This window comes from Electrophorus electricus, chromosome 26 (assembly GCF_013358815.1).
Source record: "Electrophorus electricus isolate fEleEle1 chromosome 26, fEleEle1.pri, whole genome shotgun sequence".
NCBI lineage: Eukaryota > Metazoa > Chordata > Actinopteri > Gymnotiformes > Gymnotidae > Electrophorus > Electrophorus electricus.
In genome coordinates this window covers 94,643-118,549 of record NC_049560.1, presented here as the reverse complement: position 1 = coordinate 118,549, position 23,907 = coordinate 94,643, and the positions used below count along the sequence as shown (strand labels likewise).

At 44.4% G+C, this 23,907-nt stretch overlaps 3 protein-coding genes across 13 annotated transcripts in view; 1 reads left to right on the top strand and 2 right to left on the bottom strand.

The window, feature by feature from the left end:
* Positions 1 to 13,595, top strand: part of stx6 (syntaxin 6) — a 26,006-nt gene extending 12,411 nt beyond the window's left edge. Inside the window, exons 2-9 of one of the 4 annotated variants that reach the window (XR_003410329.2) lie at positions 5,224 to 5,393; positions 5,490 to 5,584; positions 5,706 to 5,768; positions 6,006 to 6,134; positions 6,393 to 6,499; positions 6,787 to 6,881; positions 7,436 to 7,577; positions 13,516 to 13,595. Coding sequence is in view for 3 of the 4 variants with exons in the window: in XM_027005448.2 (XP_026861249.1) it covers positions 4,444 to 4,478; positions 5,224 to 5,393; positions 5,490 to 5,584; positions 5,706 to 5,768; positions 6,006 to 6,134; positions 6,393 to 6,499; positions 6,787 to 6,881; positions 7,436 to 7,512 (771 nt within the window). In the remaining variant the exon portion in view is untranslated. Of the gene's footprint in view, positions 1 to 3,961; positions 4,479 to 5,223; positions 5,394 to 5,489; positions 5,585 to 5,705; positions 5,769 to 6,005; positions 6,135 to 6,392; positions 6,500 to 6,786; positions 6,882 to 7,091; positions 7,174 to 7,435; positions 10,634 to 13,515 lie in introns of those variants that run through there. The other 3 variants (XM_035523176.1, XM_027005448.2, XM_027005447.2) reach the window with 3 other exon arrangements.
* On the bottom strand, positions 875 to 2,686 carry ier5 (immediate early response 5). Its single transcript, XM_027005446.2, has one exon. It carries the CDS (start codon positions 2,298 to 2,300, stop codon positions 1,458 to 1,460), a length of 843 nt encoding a protein of 280 aa, XP_026861247.2. The 5' UTR covers positions 2,301 to 2,686; the 3' UTR covers positions 875 to 1,457.
* The window catches only part of si:dkey-121a11.3 (uncharacterized protein KIAA1614), a 26,682-nt gene continuing 12,171 nt past the window's right edge, over positions 9,397 to 23,907 (bottom strand). For 3 of the 8 annotated variants that reach the window (XM_035523171.1, XM_035523170.1, XM_035523169.1), the window contains 9 exons: positions 22,769 to 23,755; positions 21,656 to 21,716; positions 20,550 to 20,690; positions 17,835 to 19,024; positions 17,018 to 17,144; positions 16,158 to 16,395; positions 15,518 to 15,642; positions 13,566 to 13,738; positions 9,397 to 13,254 (listed from right to left, as the gene is read on the bottom strand). In XM_035523171.1, the coding sequence (XP_035379064.1) occupies positions 13,055 to 13,254; positions 13,566 to 13,738; positions 15,518 to 15,642; positions 16,158 to 16,395; positions 17,018 to 17,144; positions 17,835 to 19,024; positions 20,550 to 20,690; positions 21,656 to 21,716; positions 22,769 to 23,720 (3,207 nt within the window). In that variant the 5' untranslated portion in view covers positions 23,721 to 23,755 and the 3' untranslated portion in view covers positions 9,397 to 13,054. Of the gene's footprint in view, positions 13,255 to 13,565; positions 13,739 to 14,904; positions 15,272 to 15,517; positions 15,643 to 16,157; positions 16,396 to 17,017; positions 17,145 to 17,834; positions 19,025 to 20,549; positions 20,691 to 21,655; positions 21,717 to 22,768; positions 23,756 to 23,907 lie in introns of those variants that run through there. The other 5 variants (XM_035523172.1, XM_035523173.1, XR_004775654.1 and 2 more) reach the window with 4 other exon arrangements.

Sequence of the window (23,907 nt, the reverse complement as noted above, 5' to 3'; positions counted from 1 at the left end):
GCTTGCACATCATTCCGGCATTTTTCTCCAGGGAGCCGCTCTATCAATAGCCACCCACATTCATGTGAAAGAATGTGGTCGTACAAGACATGAGGCCCGGCCTGACAGATTCAGCTCACGTATGTGCCAAGTTTAGGCAAAGTTATCATAGGGAAATGGTTGTTGAGCTTGCAATTTTGTTCTGGAATAGATGAGCAAATAGCTGCCTTTCCCGAGGTCACCTCAAACAATCCAGAACAATATGGTCCTGTGTATATTTTTGAAGCAGAAGCTTCCATTTCATCAGTAACTGTTACTATTACAGGAACACAGCTAAGGGGGGGGGGGAACCCTTCTATAAAAAAAAGAATCTTGACACTTGGAGAACTTGATATGAAAATCCTTTACCTTCTGAAAGTTTTAGCTCATGTTAAACAGTCAAGTTAAGATGGGACTCTGTGTGGACTGAAACTAAACCCTGCATACCACACATGCTTAAAAAGGTGGCTCAGTTTACAATAAGCAGTTAAAAAAAAGCTGTCCACTCACAGAGAGCATTTCAGCATAAGAGCATCAGAGAACAAAGCATTCTTATTTTTTAGCACTGCTGTTGTCCTGTTTTTTTTTTGACAATTTAGATTTAATGACTGGACTTTCAGTTTTAAATCCAAAACTTGTTCAAAAGAGAGATAGGGTGGAAAATACACTTGCCTTTGCCTGGTGAGTCATCATCTGACAGTCATAAAGCAAACAAGTTACACAAGTATTGAAACTTAAGCAATACTCAAGTAGGACTAGTTTCCTCAGCAATATTGGACTTTAATGTAGATGCAAAAGTGGTGCATTTATCTGATGTGTTACTGAAAACCAGGGGACTTGAAAAAGATCAAAAAAATCAAATCATTCCAAAGTTTTAATACGTGATGATCACGTAAATGTCATAGTAAATACTAAAATACATAACATTGGAAACAATATGTACAAGAACAAGGTTACAAAATATACAAGTCTTTATAAAACAAAGACATGGGAAATCCAGTGGCCTTAGCCCTGGAGATTCTTGGTTGTTGTAGTCAGTATATCCTACATCAATGTAACAACATTTAACTTTGTACAGATGTCATTAGCATAACTTCACACCAACAATTACTAATGATTCAGATTGCTGGTTAAATTCAAGTCAACCTCAATGCACTGTATAGCTGTTCCATTTAAGTTCACTTCTTGGACATGGTAATTTATGTAGTAGTACCAGCACATTCACATTCTTTCGTGTTCAGAAGCCGAACAGCCCATGCTGAGTCTGGACGTGGGAGCGCCACGCGTGGGGAAGTCCATGCTGCACAGTCCGCCCACGCCTCCCCACGTGTCACAGGGGAACCCGTACAAGACCTGCGGCATGAACCGCCGTGTGTGAACGTTATAACTTTTTACAGTTTAAAAAAACAAACAAAAATAAACCACACACGGCGCGGACATTAAAAAGCAACGATGGCCGTGGTCCACGGGTTTAGGTTCTTCAGCATCTGCTCACAGCATATTTGCCCTGACCCCGAGTCGCTGTCGTCCGTTTCCGACTCCGATTTCGCGCTGTCTTTGCTTAGCAGGCCCGAAAAACCAGAACCAAAAATCGTAATGAGATTGGACACATTGCTTGTATCCATTTCCTCGCCTTCCTCGATTTCGTTATTAGCAACGATGGCGTTCGGCGTTACTTTTGTCCGTTTCACGGGAGTTTCACTGACCCCAGTCTCCTCAGCGCTCCGCTTCCTGTGTGAACAAGCGTGATCTTTTGGTGGCTGGCGTGAATCCCCTTCTGTTACAGCAGCATCTGCATCCGTTTCACAGTCCGAGGAGCCGCACTGAGTTTCACTAATCGCAGGCGATACTGGTGATGTTACAGCAACATCACTAGGGTCCAATGAATCGCCGTCTTTTTCTTGTAACCTTGAAGCGCGGCCATCCTCCGCTCCCACATGTCTCTTAAGACATAGTTGCGCGCCTCCGGTTGTGCGGGTCTGCCCGGGCTGCGCCGCCTCGGAAACCCCGCAGTCGGCCGACGATGGCTGCGCCGCCTCAGACGCGGGGATCAGCTTCTCTCGGTCGGCGTCCATCAACTCCCACTCCTTAGCTTCGATGTGTTGCGCGTTCAGGCAGACCCCAGCGTAGTAGTCACTCAGATAAACCTGTCGTGCACTTCGGAGTACGAGAGAGACGAGCAGGTTCTTGTGCAGCTTGATGCCTCCTCGTTGAACTCGGGAATTGTAAATTTTCCCTAAGGAAATGCTCATTATCCGATGGGCTTCCACCTTGTATTCCATAGTTGAATCGATCCACAAAGACCCCCAAAAATGCAATTCGATTAGTCTCAAAGTTTAGCTCAGAGCGCCTCGGTTTACCAAGTTCGTCCTCGTCCAAACGAAGACTCTCACTTAATTGTTGGCCTCCAAAAAGTTATGGAAAATTTCCCACCGGTAGAAATCACATGTACCACAGAAAAAAGAAAAATGTAAAATTAAAAAGCCTTCTGGTTCCTCTGCTAGGGGGGTTGTAGGGATACAGCTGTTTATTTCAGAAATCACTGACATTAAATAAAAGCGAAGGCCGCATCCCGATCATTCATAAAACTTAATATTAATTTTTGGGGAGGTTCTTGGGTGTTATTAGTTGCATTAACTTCCGTAACACCACTCTGCCGATAGCAGCCTAGAGAGGAATGAGAGAGTTTCTATTTTTAGCTTGCATTTATACGCATACGTAATAACTACGCTAGCCAATCACATGCCTCTACGGGTTGGAATAACGCCCCGCCAAATCTATAAGGACCAATTGACAAACACTATGGACATTACTCATATTTAAATACTAACGTGGGAGAAATATTTAAAGAGACCAAAATGTTTTTAGGGGTGAACTGAAAGGAATTCTACAACTGAAAAGATTACTAAAAACTAATAACATTTTTTTTTTTTTATCCATCATGTACCTGTTAATGCGGTGGTTATTCTCAGACTATTTACTCCCGGATAGCGACTAAAACAAACGCGTTGAGATAATAAGACTTTTACCAAAACGACAGTAAAATATTAATGTATTCGTACGCTGGTGAAAGAAGTTTGTTATTCTAGGTTAAACGCATATTGATTTAAGGCAGGAGGAAATAAAATGCTCGTTTCCCCCTTATTTTTGAACTAACTTCCTGCACTGATGTAATGTTTGCGGCGCCTACGGTCCTGTCACATGACGCTATTGTGCAGAGCCTTTGCGGTGTCTGGGCACATGTGAATGGAGCCGTTAGGAGGGGGAGGGGAGGCGGTGTTTTGTTTCAAGAAACTGTTAGCCAAGTGTGCCACTGCCCAGCGAAGACTAGCGTTTGAATACGTCTATAGAAAAACAGTTGTCAAATTATTTGATTTTGTAATCGTTTTTTTTCCCCCCGAGAAAGAGCCACGCATGAATTAGATATGGGCCATAAACAAATCCAGCGGGGAGCAGGGCATGACGTGTTAGGCTTTTAAAAGCGTAGTGCATTTACGTGCTGGTCAGAAATAGAGCCAGAAATTCCGCCTCTGTGACCATCATCATCGCCATCATCATCGCCATCATCATCAGTACTTACACTGAACGTTGTAATTCACGGCCAATCCCCTGCACTTTGAACACTGTGCACTGTGTTTGCGAGGTTTCCGCAGGCATTTATACCTTTTGTGCATGCTTCCTAATATTGTCAATACTGCATCATAAACGGTAGGTATCATTCATAGTAACGCCGTGAGGCGGGATGTTCTTCAACCACGACTCGGCGCAGTCTCCTGCCATGATGTGCGATGCATCACAATTGGCAAACGTTATGTATATTTTAGATTACAGTGTTGTTGTTTTTTTTTAACATCATTTATCTTAGTTTATGTATATTTCAATTTAAACTGCCACGCTATTTCATTTATTTTAAGCAAATTGGGCAAGCCGCTAATGTACGCCTAAGCAAAAAATGTGATGGTTTTTACATTTTTCTGGTTTAATTACTTTGACGTATATAGGACTCTACGTTACTCTGTTGTCGTAGTGAGTTATGAATATTTAAAGAATGTTATGTATTCTTGTCAATACATAGGATTGAGTTCGTGACAGTGAATTTCTTGACCTTTTTTGATTATGAATGGAGTTATTCTTTGACATTCAAGTCAAATGTCAATGTCTTTGTGAAAATGTTGTTTTACTGAATGATTTCATTGGGGTAATATGAGGGTTCTTGCTTGGGATTATCGTGGCGTTTCTCAAATGACCTCCGACCCGGATTGAATGTCCAGTAATGGCGTCTAAGGCGATGGAAGTCTCGTCCCACATGTAAACAAGATACACAATCCTTCGTTCTTTCTTGATATTGAAGGGGAACGCGGTCATAGCAACCGGATTTTGTAGTATGTCTTTTTCGCATGAAAGTCATTTTATGTTATCAGAATAATGTCGATGGAAGATCCATTTTTCGTAGTCAAAGGGTAAGTAATTTTATAAGTAGTTGGCTAGCTAGCTAGCTATCTTAGCTAAATTTGCGTCAAACCGCAACTTTTCCATGGCCTGAACAATAGGCTGTCTATATTATTATCTAATGTATTGGCTAATCTTGTAAATCCGGTCGTAATGTCGGTCATTGTTCAATGTCGGGCCGTAAATGCATATTTTCTAATTGGTAGTTGGCCTTGACACTGCATCTAGCTACCCTAGCCAGCTAGCTCACTGACTGCTTCTTGTTACCTTAGTTCGCTAGCTAGTTAACTATCTACTGGTATCAGGCGCTTTCCTCCGCCTTCTATAATATACTTAAACTTTTTGGAATACCAAAAGCTTTATCTATGTTGTCTTTTAATCATAATTAGCAATAATGTTAGGTGGCATGGCTAGCGCTGTAATGTAGGCTCTTGTCGTGTAGCTAGCTAATTTCCTTGAAATGAAGTTTGGGCCGTATTTGATTAGTCGATAGCTGGCTATATGTTAGCGCATTGCATATGTGTACTCTTGTTACTTTCACAGCGGTTTGGCTACATCATTTATTGTTATTTATGCATAAGTGGAGGAAATGTTGTGCAAAAGGACATCTCTTCTATCAGTAGTTTCGGACCAGAACGTCAGTTCAGAGGCACAGTGTATTTAGCCACGTTTGGCGGAAAAAACAAAAACACTCACGTAAGCAATTTACTATTGTCTTTTCCCGTTTTTAAAACCTTAATACTTTACGGTGCTTAGAGAGGTCCAGAAGGCTGTCAACACAGCGCAAGGTCTGCACCAGAGATGGAGTGAGCTACAACAGGACCCTGGCGGCGCCACCAAGGAGGAGATTGACTGGACCACCAATGAGTTGAGGAACAGCTTGAGGTCTATTGAGTGGGACCTGGAAGACTTGGACGAGACCATTAATATCCTCGCAGTGCTTTTGAATGTTACTTCTAATAATAGAAAAGTCATTATTTAAAATGCTGGTTACAGTGTTAACACTTTAACAGTAATTTCAAGTATTGTTGAAGCGAATCCAAGGAAGTTTAATCTTGATGCTGTGGAGTTGACCAAACGTAAAGCCTTCATCACCAGCACAAGGCAGGCGGTGAAGGTGAGTTAACCGTAATATCGATTGTCCGCTTTCTTTGATTACTCTTCCATACTAGTAAAACGTATACCGTTTGTGGGAATTAGGATGTGCAACCCAGGTAAGGGGTGTCTACATTTTTCAGGAAATGAAAGACCACATGACTAGTCCAATGGCTTTGGCCTTGTCAGACAAGAAAAACAGACAGGTTTGTGATTACGTATTTAAATGAGCTGAAGTTAATGTTAATTAAAAATTAATATGATACATTATATCTAAATAGTTTTGATGTATATTCATACTGATTGTGTTGAGCATAATTTCCTCGATGAAGCTGTATTGTACCAATTTTTAATATCCTTATTTTAATAAAATTTTACATTACTGTTATTGCATTTGAATAGTATGTTATTTGGTGAAGTATGCTATCTGGTGTCTGTGTCAGGCTCTGTTAGCGGATGGAGGGTCCCGTGGCCCAATCTGGCAGCCGGGAGGAGATAAGTACACCCGTTTGGATCAAGAGTTGCAGACAGCCAACTCCCAGTTTATTGAAGAGCAGCAGACCCAGCAGCAGGTAGAAAGTACACCTTCTAGACATGATGGCACAGTGCACTCCTACCTTGGTTGTCTACTTTCTGTATGCTGGATCTTTTTCTTTGGTGAAAATACATATTCAAGGAACATGAGCTAGACCGTAGCATGTAAACAAACAACAATGCAGCATTTAATTACCATCTTGCTCCACAGTAATTCACTCCTGACTGTTTGCGCCATAGTGCTGCTGGGTTGGTTATTAAGTGATGTTTGTGTGGTTATGTATATTGTGTGGTAGGTCATAGCAGATCAGCAGGATGAGCAGTTGGAGCTGGTGTCTGGGACCATTGGTGTGTTGAAGAACATGTCTCAAAGGATTGGACAGGAGCTCGATGAACAGGCAGTGTAAGCAATTCACAAAGCATGTTTTGTTTTGCTTGTTTTGGACCTGTGGTGTGTAGATCAGTTCTTTTTCTTCTTTCCTACACTGCTGCTGTAGCAACAACTGGCAATTCAAACAGATATGTCATCAGTGCAAAGTCCATTAGTATTAAAATGCCAAATCCTTAATTCTGATGGCTCGATGGTGTCTCTTGGTTTCTCCATTGTAAACCTTGCTGATCATTTCATAGATCTTGCAATGTAACCAAACATGTAAAACGTACACTAACCCTATCTGTCACTGACTGCAGAATGCTTGATGACTTTGCTCATGAGATGGATAATACCCAGTCCAAACTGGATAATGTGATGAAGAAGTTGGCTAAAGTCTCCCACATGACCAGTGGTGAGTAACACAAGTTCTGGATAGGCACTTTGTTTCTTTGTTTAGCATATCCTCCTGTAGTTACAGTGATTAAAAGAGCACCATTAAACTTAAAAGCAGGAAACTGGATTCTCCTTTAGACACACTTTGATTTAGTGCACTGATATGACTGGATGCACTGATGGAACATATTTAAGAGGAAATTCAGCCATGAATGCACGTCCTGTTCAGATCCACCCCATGTTTCCTGGAGTTACAGACTGCAGGGGAAGGGAAGCCTGGGGTTATGACTGCAGCCCTTATAAGGCATCAGGTGATGAGCACAGGATGTCTGGCCTCAGGGACTCTGAGGAAGCTCTTGGTTCAATGTCTGAAATGGTGAAAAAAAATTGTTAAAGCTTAGTAATATCCAAAGTAAATAAAGATATCGAGAGAACATGACAATGTTTGTCATTATGACAATAATTAAAAGACTCAGAAAATGGAGTACATAATCTCAAGTCTTAGAGGAGCAGTCAGAAATGCAACATGCACCTGCATTTCCATCTAATTTTCTCAATTTTTTACTTCCACAGACCGGCGGCAGTGGTGTGCGATTGGTGTTTTGCTGGCCATTCTGTTTGTTGTGATCATCCTCCTCATTGTGCTGTAAATGGCACTCGGTATTCATCCACTACAGCTTTCCTCGCTTTCCCAGAAGGTCTGACAAAAACAAAGGTGCTTTGGGGAAAGGAAGCCACCGTCCACTCCAGTCCCTACTCCCTCACACTGTCAGCTGCTGAGTACTGCGCTTCTTTTGCAACTGTATAGGCAATCCCAGAATGCCAGTGGTGTGGGTCTTCTGCTTGCTTATCTGTAAATATCTGTCTTGTTTGTGTGTGTGTGCGTGTGTGTGTTGGCAAAGCCCAAGAGACTTGTAGTATGGTGGCTTGCATCACTTACTTTTTCTGTAAGTGTGTTTTTCCAGCAGGAAAGGGAGTCGAGTTAGGGCTTTGAAATTTAGTGTCGTGCTGCAGGGTAAAACATTTTTGCTGCATTTACCTTTTAAAATTGTTCGTGTTATTAATGTTAGATGGTTATAAATTGAAGTTAATAAGTGTTTTTGTTTTTTTGGTTTTTTTTTTTCCACAAACATTCTAGAGCTAATAATTTAATCATTTAATTCCTATTATTGTTGACTTACTCTTTTTATTAACAGTATGTTCTAATGGTTACTCTTGGTACTCAGTACTAACTAATGAAGTTAAAACCATACTAAACACTGGAGTTTCATGATTTGGAATCCAATCTCTCTTCTAAGCGGGTATTTCATTAATGGCACTAACATTAAGTTAACCACTTGTTATATTATGCTCTTTGTTTTCTTCTCCTGATGTAATTTTCAGATGTGTTCCTGATAATCAGTTATGTAGAGAAATGTTCATTGGCAAACACTAGTGATCTAACTGTTTCTCTGGAGAGAAATGGTCCTACTGAATCCTCATTAAGTTCAGGCTAGGTTAAGAGCTGCTTCAGAAGGAAATCCTTCTAATGGTGTTATTTTGAGAATGTTAGTTTAGGTCTGTTATCATTATGAACTTGTAAGATTAGCGGAGGATTCTGTATAAGGGGTCTTAGAGGGAAGTGGGCCTCCTACTGCACCAAAACATAACCTTATTTGCCAGAACCTCTACTGCAAGGAGTTTATCTCCACCCTGTGGTGTTGGCTTCTGTCCGCATACACTACTAGCGCTTTTCCCACTAGTCAGCCTTGTATATGGTGTAGATGTGCTCCTACGAAGCAGGTTGGGCTAAAGTTCAGTTTAAAACCACCTTAGTTGTAGCAGTGGAACAGCGTGGGAGTAAAATTGTCCAATTCCAAGTTTCCCTACTTGGTTCTAGCAATTGCTTCTTGAAAATACTTTAAGCATTTTAGATCAGTGTAGGAGTTATTCTTTTGTAGTCTGAACAGAATATTGAAATTGTTTTTCTTTTAGCACTGGAGGGATTGTCCCTCATGAAATCATCATGTTTCATGTTTGTTGCAAACAAAGTTTACCACTAAGAAGTCGTCCCCTTGATTTCAAGGTTTATTTTTTGTTGTTGGGTTTTTGTTTTTTAGGGCTTGTTGTGCATACAGGTGTCTTGCGCAATACTGCAGCGGTTGTCAACAAAAGCTCCTTCTCAATCTGTTTCACCCCACTTCCTACGCAGATTTATTTATTATTTTTTAGATGAGGTTTGGTGCAAAAATGCACTTTCTAACTACTTCAGCCATAAAAATAAAAGCCCATTTGTGTACAAAATCCAACTCAAGATCAGCAAAATCATAACCTCAGGTACTTGCACTACCAGCTGGATTCAGAGTAAAATGCTGGGAGGAACCATTAACATATTTCTTCATAGTTTTTCTGAAGTTAGAATTTCAGAGCTAGAATTAAGCAAGCCATACTCTTCACTTGAGTCGTGAACTGACATCTTGTCCAGAGCCCTGCCTGCCACACAACAAACTGTCATGTTGTAATATTAATTAAAAGTAATTTGTCTTAGTGTTTCCTTTTTTTTTTTTTTTGGTAGAAAACCTATGGATATTGCTTTCAAGGAGCAGTAAGTAGAAGGTCTTATTACAAACAATAAGTCTGAATTTGAGGTGTATCCAAAAGAACTGGATAAGATGCTGCTTTAGGCTTTATTTGTGAATTTGTGGTCTTTCAGTACCCAGCGTTTCCTCAAAGTTTGAAGGTGTTTTCCCGTTTCCTGCGACTAGCCATTTGATTGGCCGCAAGCCAATCAAATGCTGTGGTATTTTGACAGTCATGTAAAAATGGGGAAATGCTGCTTGCAACTCCTTTAAGATGACATGTGAATAGTCTCCGATGGCCTGAGCAGATTATTAACAACTTTAAATTTTATTTATTAGAAGGATTCTGGTTTATTGGACAGTATATTAAAGTATGAAAAACTGCTGTGAAGGATAGAAAACTAGATAGTGCCTTAGCATGACATATAGTAAGTGCAAATTCAGTCTGATTTTGACTTGAAAGCCTTGAAAACCTGAAGCAGACGTTTTATAGGAGCATTCACTGAATGTTACACAGATTCAGTAATCTTATGGGATGTGACATCTCTGTTATGGAGGTGCATTTAGTTCTGCTAGTATTTGTTAGATGCAGTATTCTTAAATAACCACAAAGGTATGAGAAATGCCCTTTCATATTTATTTTGTCAAGCCTTAAACAGTAGCACAATACTTTTATCATGTTCTTCCTTGTGTGTTTTCAAACTGTTAATAATAATAATAATAATAATTATTATTATTATTATTATTATTATGCAGTTGTATTATTTGACCATGATCTAGGGACAGGACCACAATGTTTTAGAGAGTATTAGGAGTACAACACATTTGGTTGTGTGGTCCCAAACAAAATTGTTTATCCTACTTTTTACTGCAGAAGGTTTAGTGTGAAGCCCGAGTATCATTTTGTCGTGCAATATTATAATATACAGAACAGCTCTGAAGTAAAACAGTCTTAATTGCACAGTTGAGTCCCTGGTGAGGGGGAGGAGCCTGGGACTGAGCAGACAGAAACTGGTAACAAATGGGCTTTGGTGATTCCTTACAGTTTGTCATTTCTGTGTGTTGGTTTAATGTACTTGTTCACCTTTGAGAGAAAGAACGAATACCCTCTTTCCCTCCTCAAAAGGCCTTTGTGAAATTCTGTTCCATGATCCTGTGTGTCCATTATGACATGGAGTTCCTTTGAATCTATTAAACGCGGGTGTCTGCTAAATATCCTTGGTGTTGGTGTGTTTTGTGTTTGCTTTGAGTGTAGTCAGTAGATGGGGGTATGCTTGGTTCTGGAGTTGTAGATTTGCCAGGACTTGTTACCTAATGGAACTGTGGCATGCCAGACATCCGTCTATGTTTGTTACTGCTGACCTATTTGACATTCAGGGTATGAACACAAAGGTGAAATGAAAAATTTAAAAAGGCGGTATAAATGCAGGCCGGTAGGCTTGGCCCAGGGCTACTGCCCAAACTACTATGAAATCTGAGTGCGGTTCCTTTTAAAGGCCATTAGGTGGTTAGTGCTAAAACAGTACAGTGGTACTGTCATGTGATTCAGTAAAACCTGGCTTTGGCTTTGGCTGCACATTGACTCCTGCAAGAGACAATGACTGGCTGTTTGAGCTGCTCCAGTGTGCCACTGAATCGTATGGAAGACTGGTGACGAGCTGCCGTAGGGGCTGTGAGCCATGCTCGTTGTACAGGGCCCCCCAGCCGGCAGCGTAGTGCCCAGTAATGAGTCACACTACACTTGGACCGCCCCTGCACAGTAGACTCCACATCAGACCCGCCATTATGAACTCACAAAATGTGTTTGTCAGTCGAGGGCTATTACTGTATTGTAATATTATATTAATGCCAGTATTACAAAGTGTTATTTTAAATTCTTAGGGATTTTTTTTATACTAAGTGACTGTGACTGATTCTAAGGTGATTTATGTTTTAATGGCCTTTTTCAAAAAATCTCATTTATCCAGCAGCAGCTTTGTCAGACAACCACGAAATTTGGCACAATTGTGGCAACATTTGAAACCGGATGAGAACAAGTCATTTTACATAGCTTGAGGGTTGCTAATTATGGTGTGGGTGTGTGTTTATGGGTGGGTAGCAGGTGCAGAATGCAGGTTCTCCCCTCCGCTCCTTTACCCTGGGGTAAGTGGAGAGGACAGCTGAGCCCCACTGCCCCATGGGAAAGCAGGGGTGGAGGGGATACTCCTCAGACAGCTTGGCTCATTAGCATTGCAATGCAGGGTCTGGGAACATGCACGCGTGCGCACACACTGCATAAAGCCTAACTACGATGCTCCATCTCTCTAGATTTGACAAATATAACTGAGTGAAGTTCTCCAGTACTGCAAGACATCTCATCTGTGTGGTTTATGACCAAAATGATGGGGGGGGGGAAATAAAAACTCCCGTGATGCGCTGTGAAACGCATGGTACCATACATCAAGTAAACCTGAAAAAGTCTCATCCATGACTCTCTATCCCACTGTAACCAATAAATATGGCACAGCAATACTGATACCTACACCTATACATTTTACAACTGGAATACACCTTGGTGGGCAATACTGATTTGTATAAGGGGTCAGAATGGGCTCCCTCATTGTCTATTCAGTAGGGGGAGGCAGAGGGAGTATTGATCGTGTAGTCCTCCCCCACTCCTCTCCATCCTGGGATGCTTCATCAAGTCTCCAACACCAGATTCCCCACGTTAAGAAGTCAAGCCTGTGAAAAGGCCACTAGCTGGACAGAAATATGACAGCAAGTTTAATCACACTCTATTAGACTTGTAACCGAAAGCCACTGCCATCTGATTGGTTTCTGTATAAATAGCAGTTCTCTTTTTGACTCATCTAGGGAGTTTTCCCTCGCCACTGTCACACTTGTCTTGCTCACTGGGAGCTTGGACTTTGACATTTGTAAAGCTGCTTTGTGACAACAGCTGTTGTAAAAAGTGCTGTATAAATAAATTTGACTTGACTAAAGCAACACAATCAGCCACACAATCATAGCAAATTCATTTTTAGTACCAAAACAGCAGAAATCAACAACGGTTAAAAAAAAAAAAAAAAAAGTGCACCAAAATGTAGCAGCTGGGTGGATTCTACACCCTGGTCCACACTGAGCTAATCCTGCCTGGGGTGTTGCAAAGTCTACCACCAACATGGAACAATGAGTTAAAGCTAGCCTGAGTGAGGCACTCTACTACACTCATAACTTACAAATTTATGCACATACTGGTCCTGTAGAGATTGGGTACCAAGGCTGTGACCCCATGAAAAAAGACAAACCCAGCAAAGCAACAAACACACTTGATCCAGGTAAGCGGAGAGCTGGCAGACTAGACCACCTCGTTGGTGTTGGTACTGGAGCAGAGCAGAGAACAGGCTGGAGCTCTGTGAATAGAACAAAAACAAAACTAAAAGCAAATCTACAACGGACAACAGAAGAGGCAGAAAGGGAAATCAGGTGGGGAAATCACTGAAGGAGTCAGTTCCGTGGACTTGTACAGAAACGGAGAAGTTTCTGACAGTGCAGGAAGAAGGGGGAACCCACTCTGAACATCAGCGTAAACAGGTCCAGACCAGCAGGGCAAGGAGTCGCTCACCCCCGGCCTTTGCCGCTCGGGCCGTAACCCTCAGCGGGGGGGGGTGGGCGGGCGCTGGCGGAGCACACGGAGCGAGGACGTGCCGCTCTGGGTCATCAGACGTGTCACCGTATCCAGGCTCAGGCCTGCCACCTTCTGGCCGCTCACCTCCACAATCTCATCGCCCACTCCCAGCAGCCCTGCGTACAGCTTCTGTGTGCTGCTGTCTCCCATCTCCTCCACGTACACGCCTACACAGCCAACAGGAGCGCACAGAGTCCGAGGACTCCTGCTGTCACTCAGAGTCTGAGGCTTAGCCATACTTAGGTTAACACTGGCATAATTAGGACGAACGCATCAATGTAAAATGGAGCTCTGGCTTTGACGGAATATTGACCCCTAATTAAATGTACTATAGACTGTAATAAATTAAGAAATTAGAAATGTTGAATTATATTGCATTATATTGTGTTGACACTTTGTTTTCACTTTTTACTGTGCTTTAAACACAGACATCCACGCTCCTTCACTGCCAGTGTTCTGAGAGGGCCGTGTTTCTCACCCGAGTCCAGCCTGCCTTTCCCGCGGGAGATGAGGAAGCCGAAGGTTCCAGTGGGAGGCCGGGAGAGCTCCAGCAGCAGCGTGCCATCTGGGAAGACCTGGGCTACTCTCCCCACGGCACGCAGGGCACTGGGACAGCCCACATCCTCCACGCTCAGGGAACGCAGCAGTCCCCTGCACATATCTCCATGCGTTACTTAGACCACCAACTCAGATGTGATTGTGTGAGAATCACATCTGAATAATCTATAAATCATATAGTGAGGTAAATGCAATAAATGTAAGTGATATTTTCAAGACCAAATCTCTGTTACCAAGTTCTATAAACCACATTATAATGGCCAAAAAAAGGGGATGGTGCTCTAGAAGGGTATTTTAAGCCTAATCAATGTGTTTCTTCTTTCAGTGTTTAAACACAGAAGACATGCAGGAACAATATCTTAACTTATAGGAGAACAGAGTATGTCCAAAGAATATGTCTAAAAACAGTGCTGGGGCAACTTAACACCTGCTCAGGTGTCCTTCCATTCCTCTCTCTCTCTCTCTCTCTCTCTCTCTCTCTCCCTCCCTCTCTCTCTCCCTCCCGCCCACACACAGTCACAGACCTGCTCACACACACACCAACAGACCCGCTCACACACACGCCCACACAGTCACACACATACCCACACACACCTGCCCACACACACACGCCCACACCCAGTCACAGACCCGCCCACACACACACACCCCCACACCCACACACAGTCACAGACCCGCCCACACCCACACAGTCACAGACCCGCCCATACCCACACCCAGTCACAGACCCGCCCACACACACGCCCACACCCAGTCACAGACCCGCCCACACACACCCACACACAGACCCGCCCACACACACTCCCACACCCAGTCACAGACCCGCCCACACCCACACCCAGTCACAGACCCGCCCACACCAACACAGTCACAGACCCACCCACACACAGTCACAGACCCACCCACACAGTCACAGACCCGCCCACACACACACACCCACAGACCCGCCCACACACACACACCCACACACCCGCCCACACACACACACCCACACACCCGCCCACACACACACACCCACACACCCGCCCACACACACACACCCAGTCACACACCCGCCCACACACACACACCCACCCACACACCCGCCCACACACACACACCCACCCACACACCCGCCCACACACATACACCCACACACCCGCCCACACACACACACACCCAATCACACACCCGCCCACACACACACACCCACACACAGTCACAGACCCGCCCACACACACCCGCCCACACACACACACCCACACACCCGCCCACACACACACACCCACACACAGTCACAGACCCGCCCACACACACACACCCACACAGTCACACACCCCCTCAGCATTTGCACAGCTATCCAATCACACGCTTCAGTAGCAGTGACAAACACACACGCAGAGAACATTTTCAAGCAGTGTGAACATCACAAATGCATTCACATTTTCTCTAGTGTACCGTTTCACAACACACACAGACCTTGAAGCTGATACATGGAGCCTGATGATCAGCTCAATTCCATTTCATTCTTTGGCAGCCCTACACACTTCTATTTTTATTCTCTCTGTCTCATCTAGACATACTTGCTGACCCAGTCAAAGGAAAGTATGCCACCTCTTGCCCAACAAACCAGCTGCTTATGCTTAGCTGGAACACACACACACAGACACACACACACACACACACACACACACACACACACACACACACACACGCACACACCATTTCACACTTTATAACATTGCAACATGGTGATATACATAGAGTGCATCGTAGACAAGGACTGAATCTGAATGTGTCATAACGTGGTAGTTGAAGTAATGAAATTTCAAATAGCCTGAGCCAGATGGGCCTGTACTGTATGTACAAAACACTCTCTTAGGGTGTGTTTACCTAGAAGGAGCGGGACTACGAGGCTCTTCCCCTGGTGTGTACGCACTAGAGCGGTCCAGCTTCCTCTTGGGAGACTGGAGATTCTGCACTGAAGAGAATTTCTTCAACTGGAGAAAGGGAGACCCCTGGTGTTCACAAATGGAACAATTACATTTGTGAGTAAGCACATAAACATAACTGGCTTTTTTTTTTTAACACTAACTCCATAGTACAAAATACTAAAACTCAGACTCCATATCATTGCCATGCCCAAATGGGCTTTTAAATTAATTATTTTATTATAAGATGCAATATTAACATGATGGTAATTGCCATAATATGCAAATGTAATAATACTCAAAATAACATGTATAAATAATACAATTCTTACAAATCTTCGGTAAAACTTTACATTAAACCACTACTATTACACTGTAATGATAACATTAACTACACTATAAAAGGTCTGTAATATGTTGTCTTTATTTAACAAAATATCAATGCACTGTTATCAACACTAGTATATTACAGTGTAATAAGGTTTTTTTGCTATACATTTTGCTATTCAGTTTCTTGCAGTAATTTCTTTGCATGCTGCTCGTATTTCTGTGCTGTTTAACACAGAGTGCCTGGACTTGCATGGGGGCAGACGAGGACGCACCAGACGCAGGGACTGCAGTGAAGGGGTTTTCCGCAGCAGGCCGGGCTCGGCCTGCGCCGTGCGGGGCCGCACGGGAGAGGCCGCGGGGGTCTCGGGTGGTGGACCAAGCTGCTCCGCGCTGCTGGAGCGCCCCCTACGGAGCGGGCCAGCACCAGGTCTCAGGCCTATGGCCGAGAAGAAGCGTCGCAGGGACAGCCGAGGCCTGACGTCCCTCTGTCCTTCGTCGGAGACTCCATCCCTGCAAGCACAGCGCGAGAACACGCCCAGAGAAAGATGACACTTGCAGTCTGACTGAAGGACTTTGAAAATAAGCAGTAAGCCCCCTTTTTCCCCCATTATCAGAGCAAATTTCATCCATGCACAAGATTATTCATCTTATTGCTGGTCAAGTTTATCAAGCCTATTTTTATTCTTAATTTTACATTATGTTCAGTCATCATTGTAACCATAGTAACACCGTAATATTTAGTATAACCCTACTTTGGCTCAGCTCCAAATTACTCCATTTTGGTTTTGTATGTGATGCTGTCTTATCAGAAGGGGGCAGTGCTGTGATGGACTGACTCTTAAGAGAATTTGATGGAGCACTACTTTTGACCACTTTTCTGACCTACTTTTTGCCAGAACTGCCACAGCACAGCACAGCACAGCACAGCACAGCACAGCACATTGGATTGTGCCCCAGAAATGAAAACAGGCTGTGGCTGGCTTCAGCAGCCCAGCAAAGGACTTCACAGCTCCAAGTCCCTTTACAGCTCCAAACCAAAAAATAGAAGGATTATGTGCAAAACATGGGCTTTAGAAAAAAGAAAACTTGCGTTTGTGGGAGAAGACACTCCCCCCTTCCCTCCCTGACTCACGCTGAGGGGCTTGGACTGTCTTCCTTTTCATGCTCTGGTCTGATTGGTCCTTGAACCGCCCCTTCAGTCAAGTGTCCATGGACAGTTTCAGTAGGGCTGGCTCTTGTGATTTGATCCTGTTCCAAACCTTTGGAAGAGTTTAGAAGACATGCATGACATACCTCATTTAATGCATTAAAATCAGTGCCACACAGCAGAAGACTTCTCTGATTAAACAGCAAAGTGTACGCAAGCTCAGTCTGAGAGAGAGAGAGATCAGGTCTGAATGAATGCCATGCTGAGAGCCTCACTGAGTGGGCGTAGACCAGGCCTCTGTGGGATTAGCTGCTGACAGCTGCTGAGTTTGGAGTGTTCTGCAAACAGACATGCACCATATCTGCCTTCTTACACACACACACTCCTAGATAAGCCATCTTACCTGTCCTTTAACTGAGTTCTTTATTAAAGTTGTATTGTACATTTTTGTGACATGTTTTGTGTTATATATATATATATATATATATATATATATATATATATATATATATATATATATATATATATATATATATATATATATCACACACACACACACACACATTTCTCCATAAATGATGCATGAATAGGAGGATATCTGTAATATGATCCACGCACTTTCTTTGACATTGTAACTTCTACATTTCAACTGAACAATTTGGTTCCTGCATTCTGTAAATTTAAGGCAGAAAATGCTTCCTTCATTCCTAAGCTTCTCAACAAGTCAAATGTATTTTGCAGGGCAACTTGTATTTTCAAGAAATTTGATTTACATTAAAAGTTTCACTTCACTGAGACTGACCTGCAGGTTTGGGCCCAGGTCGACCTGGACGCACAGCTGTGTCTCCAGACTGGCTGCTCGCTGCAAAACCCTTCTGTGTGGGGCAATGGTTAATCAGCACTTGGCTGCCTTCCCTCAGACTCTCTTGAGGACTGAACCCTTCATCGCCCGCTGCTTCTGGAGGCTCTCGGTGCGCAGGGCGGTGGGGTGGGGAAAGCCTGAGACCGGTCCCTCGGTGGCCCCTGGAGCGGTCCACTGTGGCAGGCTTCAGAGCAGACTTCCTGGACTGCAGAGGAGGGGGCACTGGCTGGGGGAGCGGATCCCCTCCAGGGGGCATCGTGGAAACCAGACGGGCTTTTGAAACGAGCGGAGACTTGCCTGCTGGCTCCGGGGCATAGGGGTTGGGCGGCAGGGCGGCAGTACCGTTGAGCAGACCCGTCTCTAGCTGGCCGGGGCTGCCGCTGCACGGCGCCTCCAGACCTCCAGGCCCGTCACGGGAGGTGCTGATGGTCTCGGGGCTGCTCTCCTCCTCCATGCCTCTTCTTTTCGACCTCTCTAGCGTCCTCGTACTGGCAGCAGTGTCTCTTGTAACTGCAGTTCGGCAGCGCGTACCATCGCTGTCCATGATAAGGCTGTCTGACGGGCCAACGTACGTCTCTCTGATCCGTTCTATTCGTACCGGGTGGCTGGGCAGGGTCGCAGCCAGCCAGCATGGCACCAGCTTTTCCTCCGCCTCCTCGTTAGCTGATTCCAGAGGGAAAGTAATGGAATTTGGAAGCAGAGGACTTGCTTTATCCAGCACGCTGCCACAGGCCTCGCACTGCTGGCCCACGTGGCTGCATAGCAGGGCTCCATAATGGCTGTTACCGTTGCGTGAAACCTCCTGGCTCCTCCCACTTTTGTGTTCAGCAGTAGGCTCCGCCTCCCCGGTCCGGCTGTCGATGTAGGCGGCCAGGCTGGGTTTGGATCCCAGCGGGCCCTGCGCCCTCTCTGCAGCCCACCGACGCTGACGTACGCGGTCCTGGTAGCGCACCTCAGCGTCTTTCTCCGACTCGTCCTGGAAGCGCACACGTGTAGGCGAGTGTCCAGGCCTGCGACGGCCGCTGCACGTGGAGTCGCTGCTGGAGGAGTCACTGAGGTTACCTGAGCCTGCCCCTGCCACCACACCGGCCCTCCCCACTTTGGAAGCCCCGCTCTGGGGCAGCAACCCCCTGCACAGACACACACACACACACACACACACACACGCCATTAGGAACCTGCATTCCTTACACGTGGAAGGCGCACAGACAAAACACACAAGCAGAAAAACATGCACATGCCAAAGGGGTCAAGGATCTGCCTTCCAGCCCATAGACACCGATTCTAAGCTGGAAGCCTGTGGAATTCCTCCCAGCGTTCCCACTGCTCTCTGTAAGGCCACAGCATTCCCCACATACCTCTTACCCATAAGAGGCAGAGAGCACACGCTCAGTGCAGCTGGACTTCACACTCCAGCACACTGTCGCATGAAAGGTTTTTCCATTCAGGCAGCTGCCCAATTCTGAGGATCTGGAATTGTACATGCAGCAATTACAGAACTAACTGCAGTTACATATTTAGAATCTACTGAGTACTACATGCTGTGCAGAAGCTCTGAGACTAACCTGAGACTAATGAATACATGCACCAATGAACAACTGAACCAAGAGCATGAACAGGTTAAGGTCAGAAAGGTCCTGACCCCCGTGTGGAGTACTGTAGGGCAAAGTGCCAAACCACACTTAGCATAAGTATACTTCATACAATGTAATAATATAAGTAATAATATAAATATAAGTAAAATAAGTTCAATAATATTACATTTTATATTTACAGTCTTAAAGGTGGTCCACCTAAACATAAGAAAGAGGTGAAACTGAAAAGACACTGGTTAAACAATTCTGTTAGGGTTTCACTCTGATCTGTTGTGGATTCTGTATCTATAACGGTTTATATATATATATATAAACCTTTATAGATACAGAATAGATACAGCACAATGTGTGTGTGTGTGTATGAGAGTGTGAAAGAGAGAGTGAGAGAGAGAGAAAATGCGGTGGTTGTAACTATAACCTCGGGTGAGCAACTACTATGTAGAGATGGCAATTGTAATTGTGATTGTGTAATTTATACTGGCTTATATAACTGTACTGTCAAACAGACATGAATGTGGATCTAAGGAAAAGATCGGATAAAGCAGTGAAGATATGAAGCAGTGTCTATGCACATCCACTAATACTGGGCCATCTGCTGTTGAGCTAGCGACATCATAACCAACATGCTAGACTATTTGCTGCAGTAAGTGTATTAAAAAAAATGAATATAACAATTCTTTAGTAAAACACTGTGTTCAGCAGATCTGATGGAGTGTTGTAAAACCAGCCTGACACACACAGGCCTGCGTGAGACAGAGGGCAACTGCTGACGAGGGAACACAAGTGCACTCTGCCACCCCCATCATGAGCCACTGCACCCCCCAGCAGTCCACACTCACCAACCAGACCCAAAGCAGGCACAGCGTGGGCTCCAAAGAGCCACAACAAAGCGTGGCCTTGTTGGGGGCTGTCTGCAGGGCCTGTGGAGTGGGTTCTCTGCCTGCTTAAGATAAGCCCCTTCAGTCAACAACACCAGCCCCCACCCTTCCATATCCTAACGTGCTGGAGACAGAGAGAGAAAGCGAGAGCGAGAGAGATGAGAGAGAGAAATTTGGCTCACGGGGTGTCTCTCCGCACGGGTAGGATGGTGTGGTCGGCTTTGAGAGGGTGCGAGCGGCCCTTCATGCGAGCGTGCTCTGGCAGACGCTTCGACTGCTGATGGTGAGGACTCAGCGGCAGCACAGTAGCTGAAGGAAAGGCCCTGTGGTTCACACACACACACGCGCACACACACACACACACACACACACACACACACACACACACACACAGAAAGAGAGAGAGAGAGAGAGAGAAAGAAAGACATCAGCTCCAGCACACAATGCATGCTCAAACAGTGGAAGATTAAGTGGAGCAAGTCATCATCACTAATTAGGCTGACGGTGCTGTTTGTGTGTGTGTGTGTGAGAGAGTGACTGAGTGTTTGTGTGAGTGTTAATGAGGAAGAGAGAGGCATCTGATTATATGTGTAAATTGGATTATGATATAGAGCAAAATGCTTTTGATTACATTAGAGACATGTTCTGTTCTAATATAGTCAGCCAAACAAAGGTAAATTCAAATGCAAGTTAGATCCTACTCTGAGATTGTCTTTGTACCTTTATGACTGATATGAAACTTGAATAATCTTTATTTACAATAATTTCTCTCAGGATAAGTTTTTAAATAATTTAAAAGAAAAACAACATTTCTAATATGAATGTGTCTGATATATCTCTATTTTTATTGTTACGATTTTAGCCTGTTTTTAATATTATGTCTATTCAATACAATCAAAGTGAATTAGACTCAATTATAATAATTGAAACAACAGTCTGGTGTGTCTCAGTTATTAATCATTAATGGTGCATCAGCCTCTAGGTGCTCTACATGCTCTTGCATCTGCTGTTTCCCTCTGCCAACCCACGAACCCTGTTTACACCCCCACATAATGCGTTCCCTCCGCACTGAGAGGTTTAGGACTCACTGTTCTGTCCTCTCTCTGGGATCCCCGTGTTAGGCCTGCACCAATTTAAACATTCTGGCCAAATATGGATAAGTGATCTTTCACCTTTACATTTAGGCATGTTTTTACCAGATCAAAATAAATGCAATGTCAATTATTCCGATTTTAAGTGAGAGTTGTTGTGTAATGGTGCTAGAGTACGCAGGGTGTAGTATCAGTACCTCTGATGTTTCCAATCATGTAGAGGGATCCCAGAATCATAGTCAGTGTCATTCAACCCACCTGTGGGGACACGTGAAATCATGCACGCTGTCTGCTTCAGTACACGTCGAAACAGTGTAATACATCATTTTCCTGGTTTTGCATTTCTAAAATATCCATGCTACCAGGGTTGGAAATTATTCCAGTCCAATTTGGTTGATAAGATGGAAACCTTCTATGACAGACACTGACCAGTAGTTGTTTTTTCCACCCTGCGTACACTGAATCTTCTTAATGTATCCTTAATTTGCTGAAGCAACGCCAGCGCTGCTCTGCTACTATATGGCCCTGACAGTGACCAATGACTCAAGTAAAGTCTCCAGAACATGACTTTGTTGGCATTCTAATGAGTTTCTGTAACATGTACATATTCTAATGGGTACACACAGGTGTATAAATGATCCTCTGCTGTTTTTATGGGAGCTGAATAACCCTTGTAGCTACAGAATGGCTCATTGTCAAATGTTTAAGAGAGTTATCCCATCCGCACATATATCTGTCATTCTAAGGAAAGGAGGAAAAACATCTGCTGCTGCCTGCTTGGCCCCTGAGTAGGTCTCCATCGGTCTCATCTCAGATCTGTCTAATCTGTCTCATTCTCAGCCTCAGCCTCCAGATATTAGTTATCTTAGTTGCCAAGTACCTCCTTTAGTGACTCCAGTTTAAGCTTCATATAATGTGAACATTAAAAAAAAACAAAAAAACATTAGAATAACACAGTGTCACCTCAAGAGAAATGAAAACGAAAACGCGGCCCGTACCTTTCTGCATTTACCATTTAAGATCAGATAAGTCCAGAATGTCATACTTGACATCACGGTGGATAAAGGAGATTACCACAGAGATTTAGCAAAACATGCCTCTCAAAATACAAGGCAAATCTCTAATATCACAGGAGGGGCTAATTGAAATGAGACAAGATATCAAGAAAATAGAGCAGGTAACCCTACATGCCAAGTGTTAGGGAAGACAATATGCCTGAAGGGAATGATTACGTTTAGTGGCTACTGTAGAGATGTTTACATGTCTTAAGACATCTTTCTCATATCTTTCCAGCGGAGCGTTAGCTGTACCTTTATTATACGTGTTGTGCAGCCTTTGGTTTGAAAGAGGGCCCTGGTGTCCCTCTGTGCCTTTGCTGTGAGCTTTCTGAAGCATCTGTCTGAGGACTCTGCGGTTCATCTCCACCCTCTCGGCCAGCGAGAGGGAGCCGCCGCTGCTGCTGCTGCTGCTCTCCACACTCTCGGCTCGCCCGAGTCTGCTCTCAGCAGCCCTCCCTGGGCTGCTCTCAGTGGACATATGGCTCTGGGGATGGCTACCCAGACTGTCAGATCTCTGTAGCTCCTCGCACTCACTGGGCATTAGCCTGCTCATAGGCCCCTCCCCCCCTTGAGAGATGTTTCTATTCAGAAGCTGGGCCTTCGGCCTTGCCATGCTCCAAGAATCTTTGGGCTGAACCCATGGTTTCTCGCAGCCGGAGGAGACCTCCAATTTGGTGTTGCATATGTCATCAGCCTCGATGTTCTCCAGATCTTCTCCAAGTGCTCGTGAAAGGTCCAGCAGCGTCACTGAAGTGTCACCATGGAGCTCACCTTCATCTGGAAGCATCTCACAATGCTCTCCTTCAGCAGACGTGAAGGTAAAGACCGTGGAGTGAGGTTCTATCTCTTCATCACTGCTGCCGGGGCTCCATGTGCCTGTTCGAGCCTGTGCCAGTGTGTGGAACCCATGTATGTCCTTCTGGTGAAGGTTCTTACAAGAGCGCTTCTGGTCAGCATCGCGCTCCAGGAGGGCCTTCACCTTGGACTGCAGGGCCGATACTGCAGAGGCCTGTGAGGCAGGGGCACACAGCCAGAAATCAGGGCACAGGGAGGACGAGCCAGGGGAAGTCTGCTCCCAGCTGCTGCTGGATGGATACGCTTCTGTGCGCTCTTGGTTCTCGGTTCGGTTCCCTGACGAGGAGAGGGGGTGCCGGGAGGCAGGTTTCACCACATTGCTTTCTTTAGCCACACCCACTTCCTCCATGGTCCATTTAGAGGGCCTGATGACTATTATAGAGCCTATAGAGAGAATATATAGTTAAGCAGATAAACAAATAATACTGCTACTATAAAGGTGAGCTCAGGAATCAACTGGGCAGTTGTTTTTCCTGCATTTGTTAACACATTCTTGACAAATTATGACAATAATAATAATAAATAGCTTTTAGACC

Excerpts from the sequence above, each read along its gene's own strand:
- ier5 (XM_027005446.2), bottom strand. The coding sequence starts at position 2,300 with ATGGAATACAAGGTGGAAGCCCATCGGATAATGAGCATTTCCTTAGGG.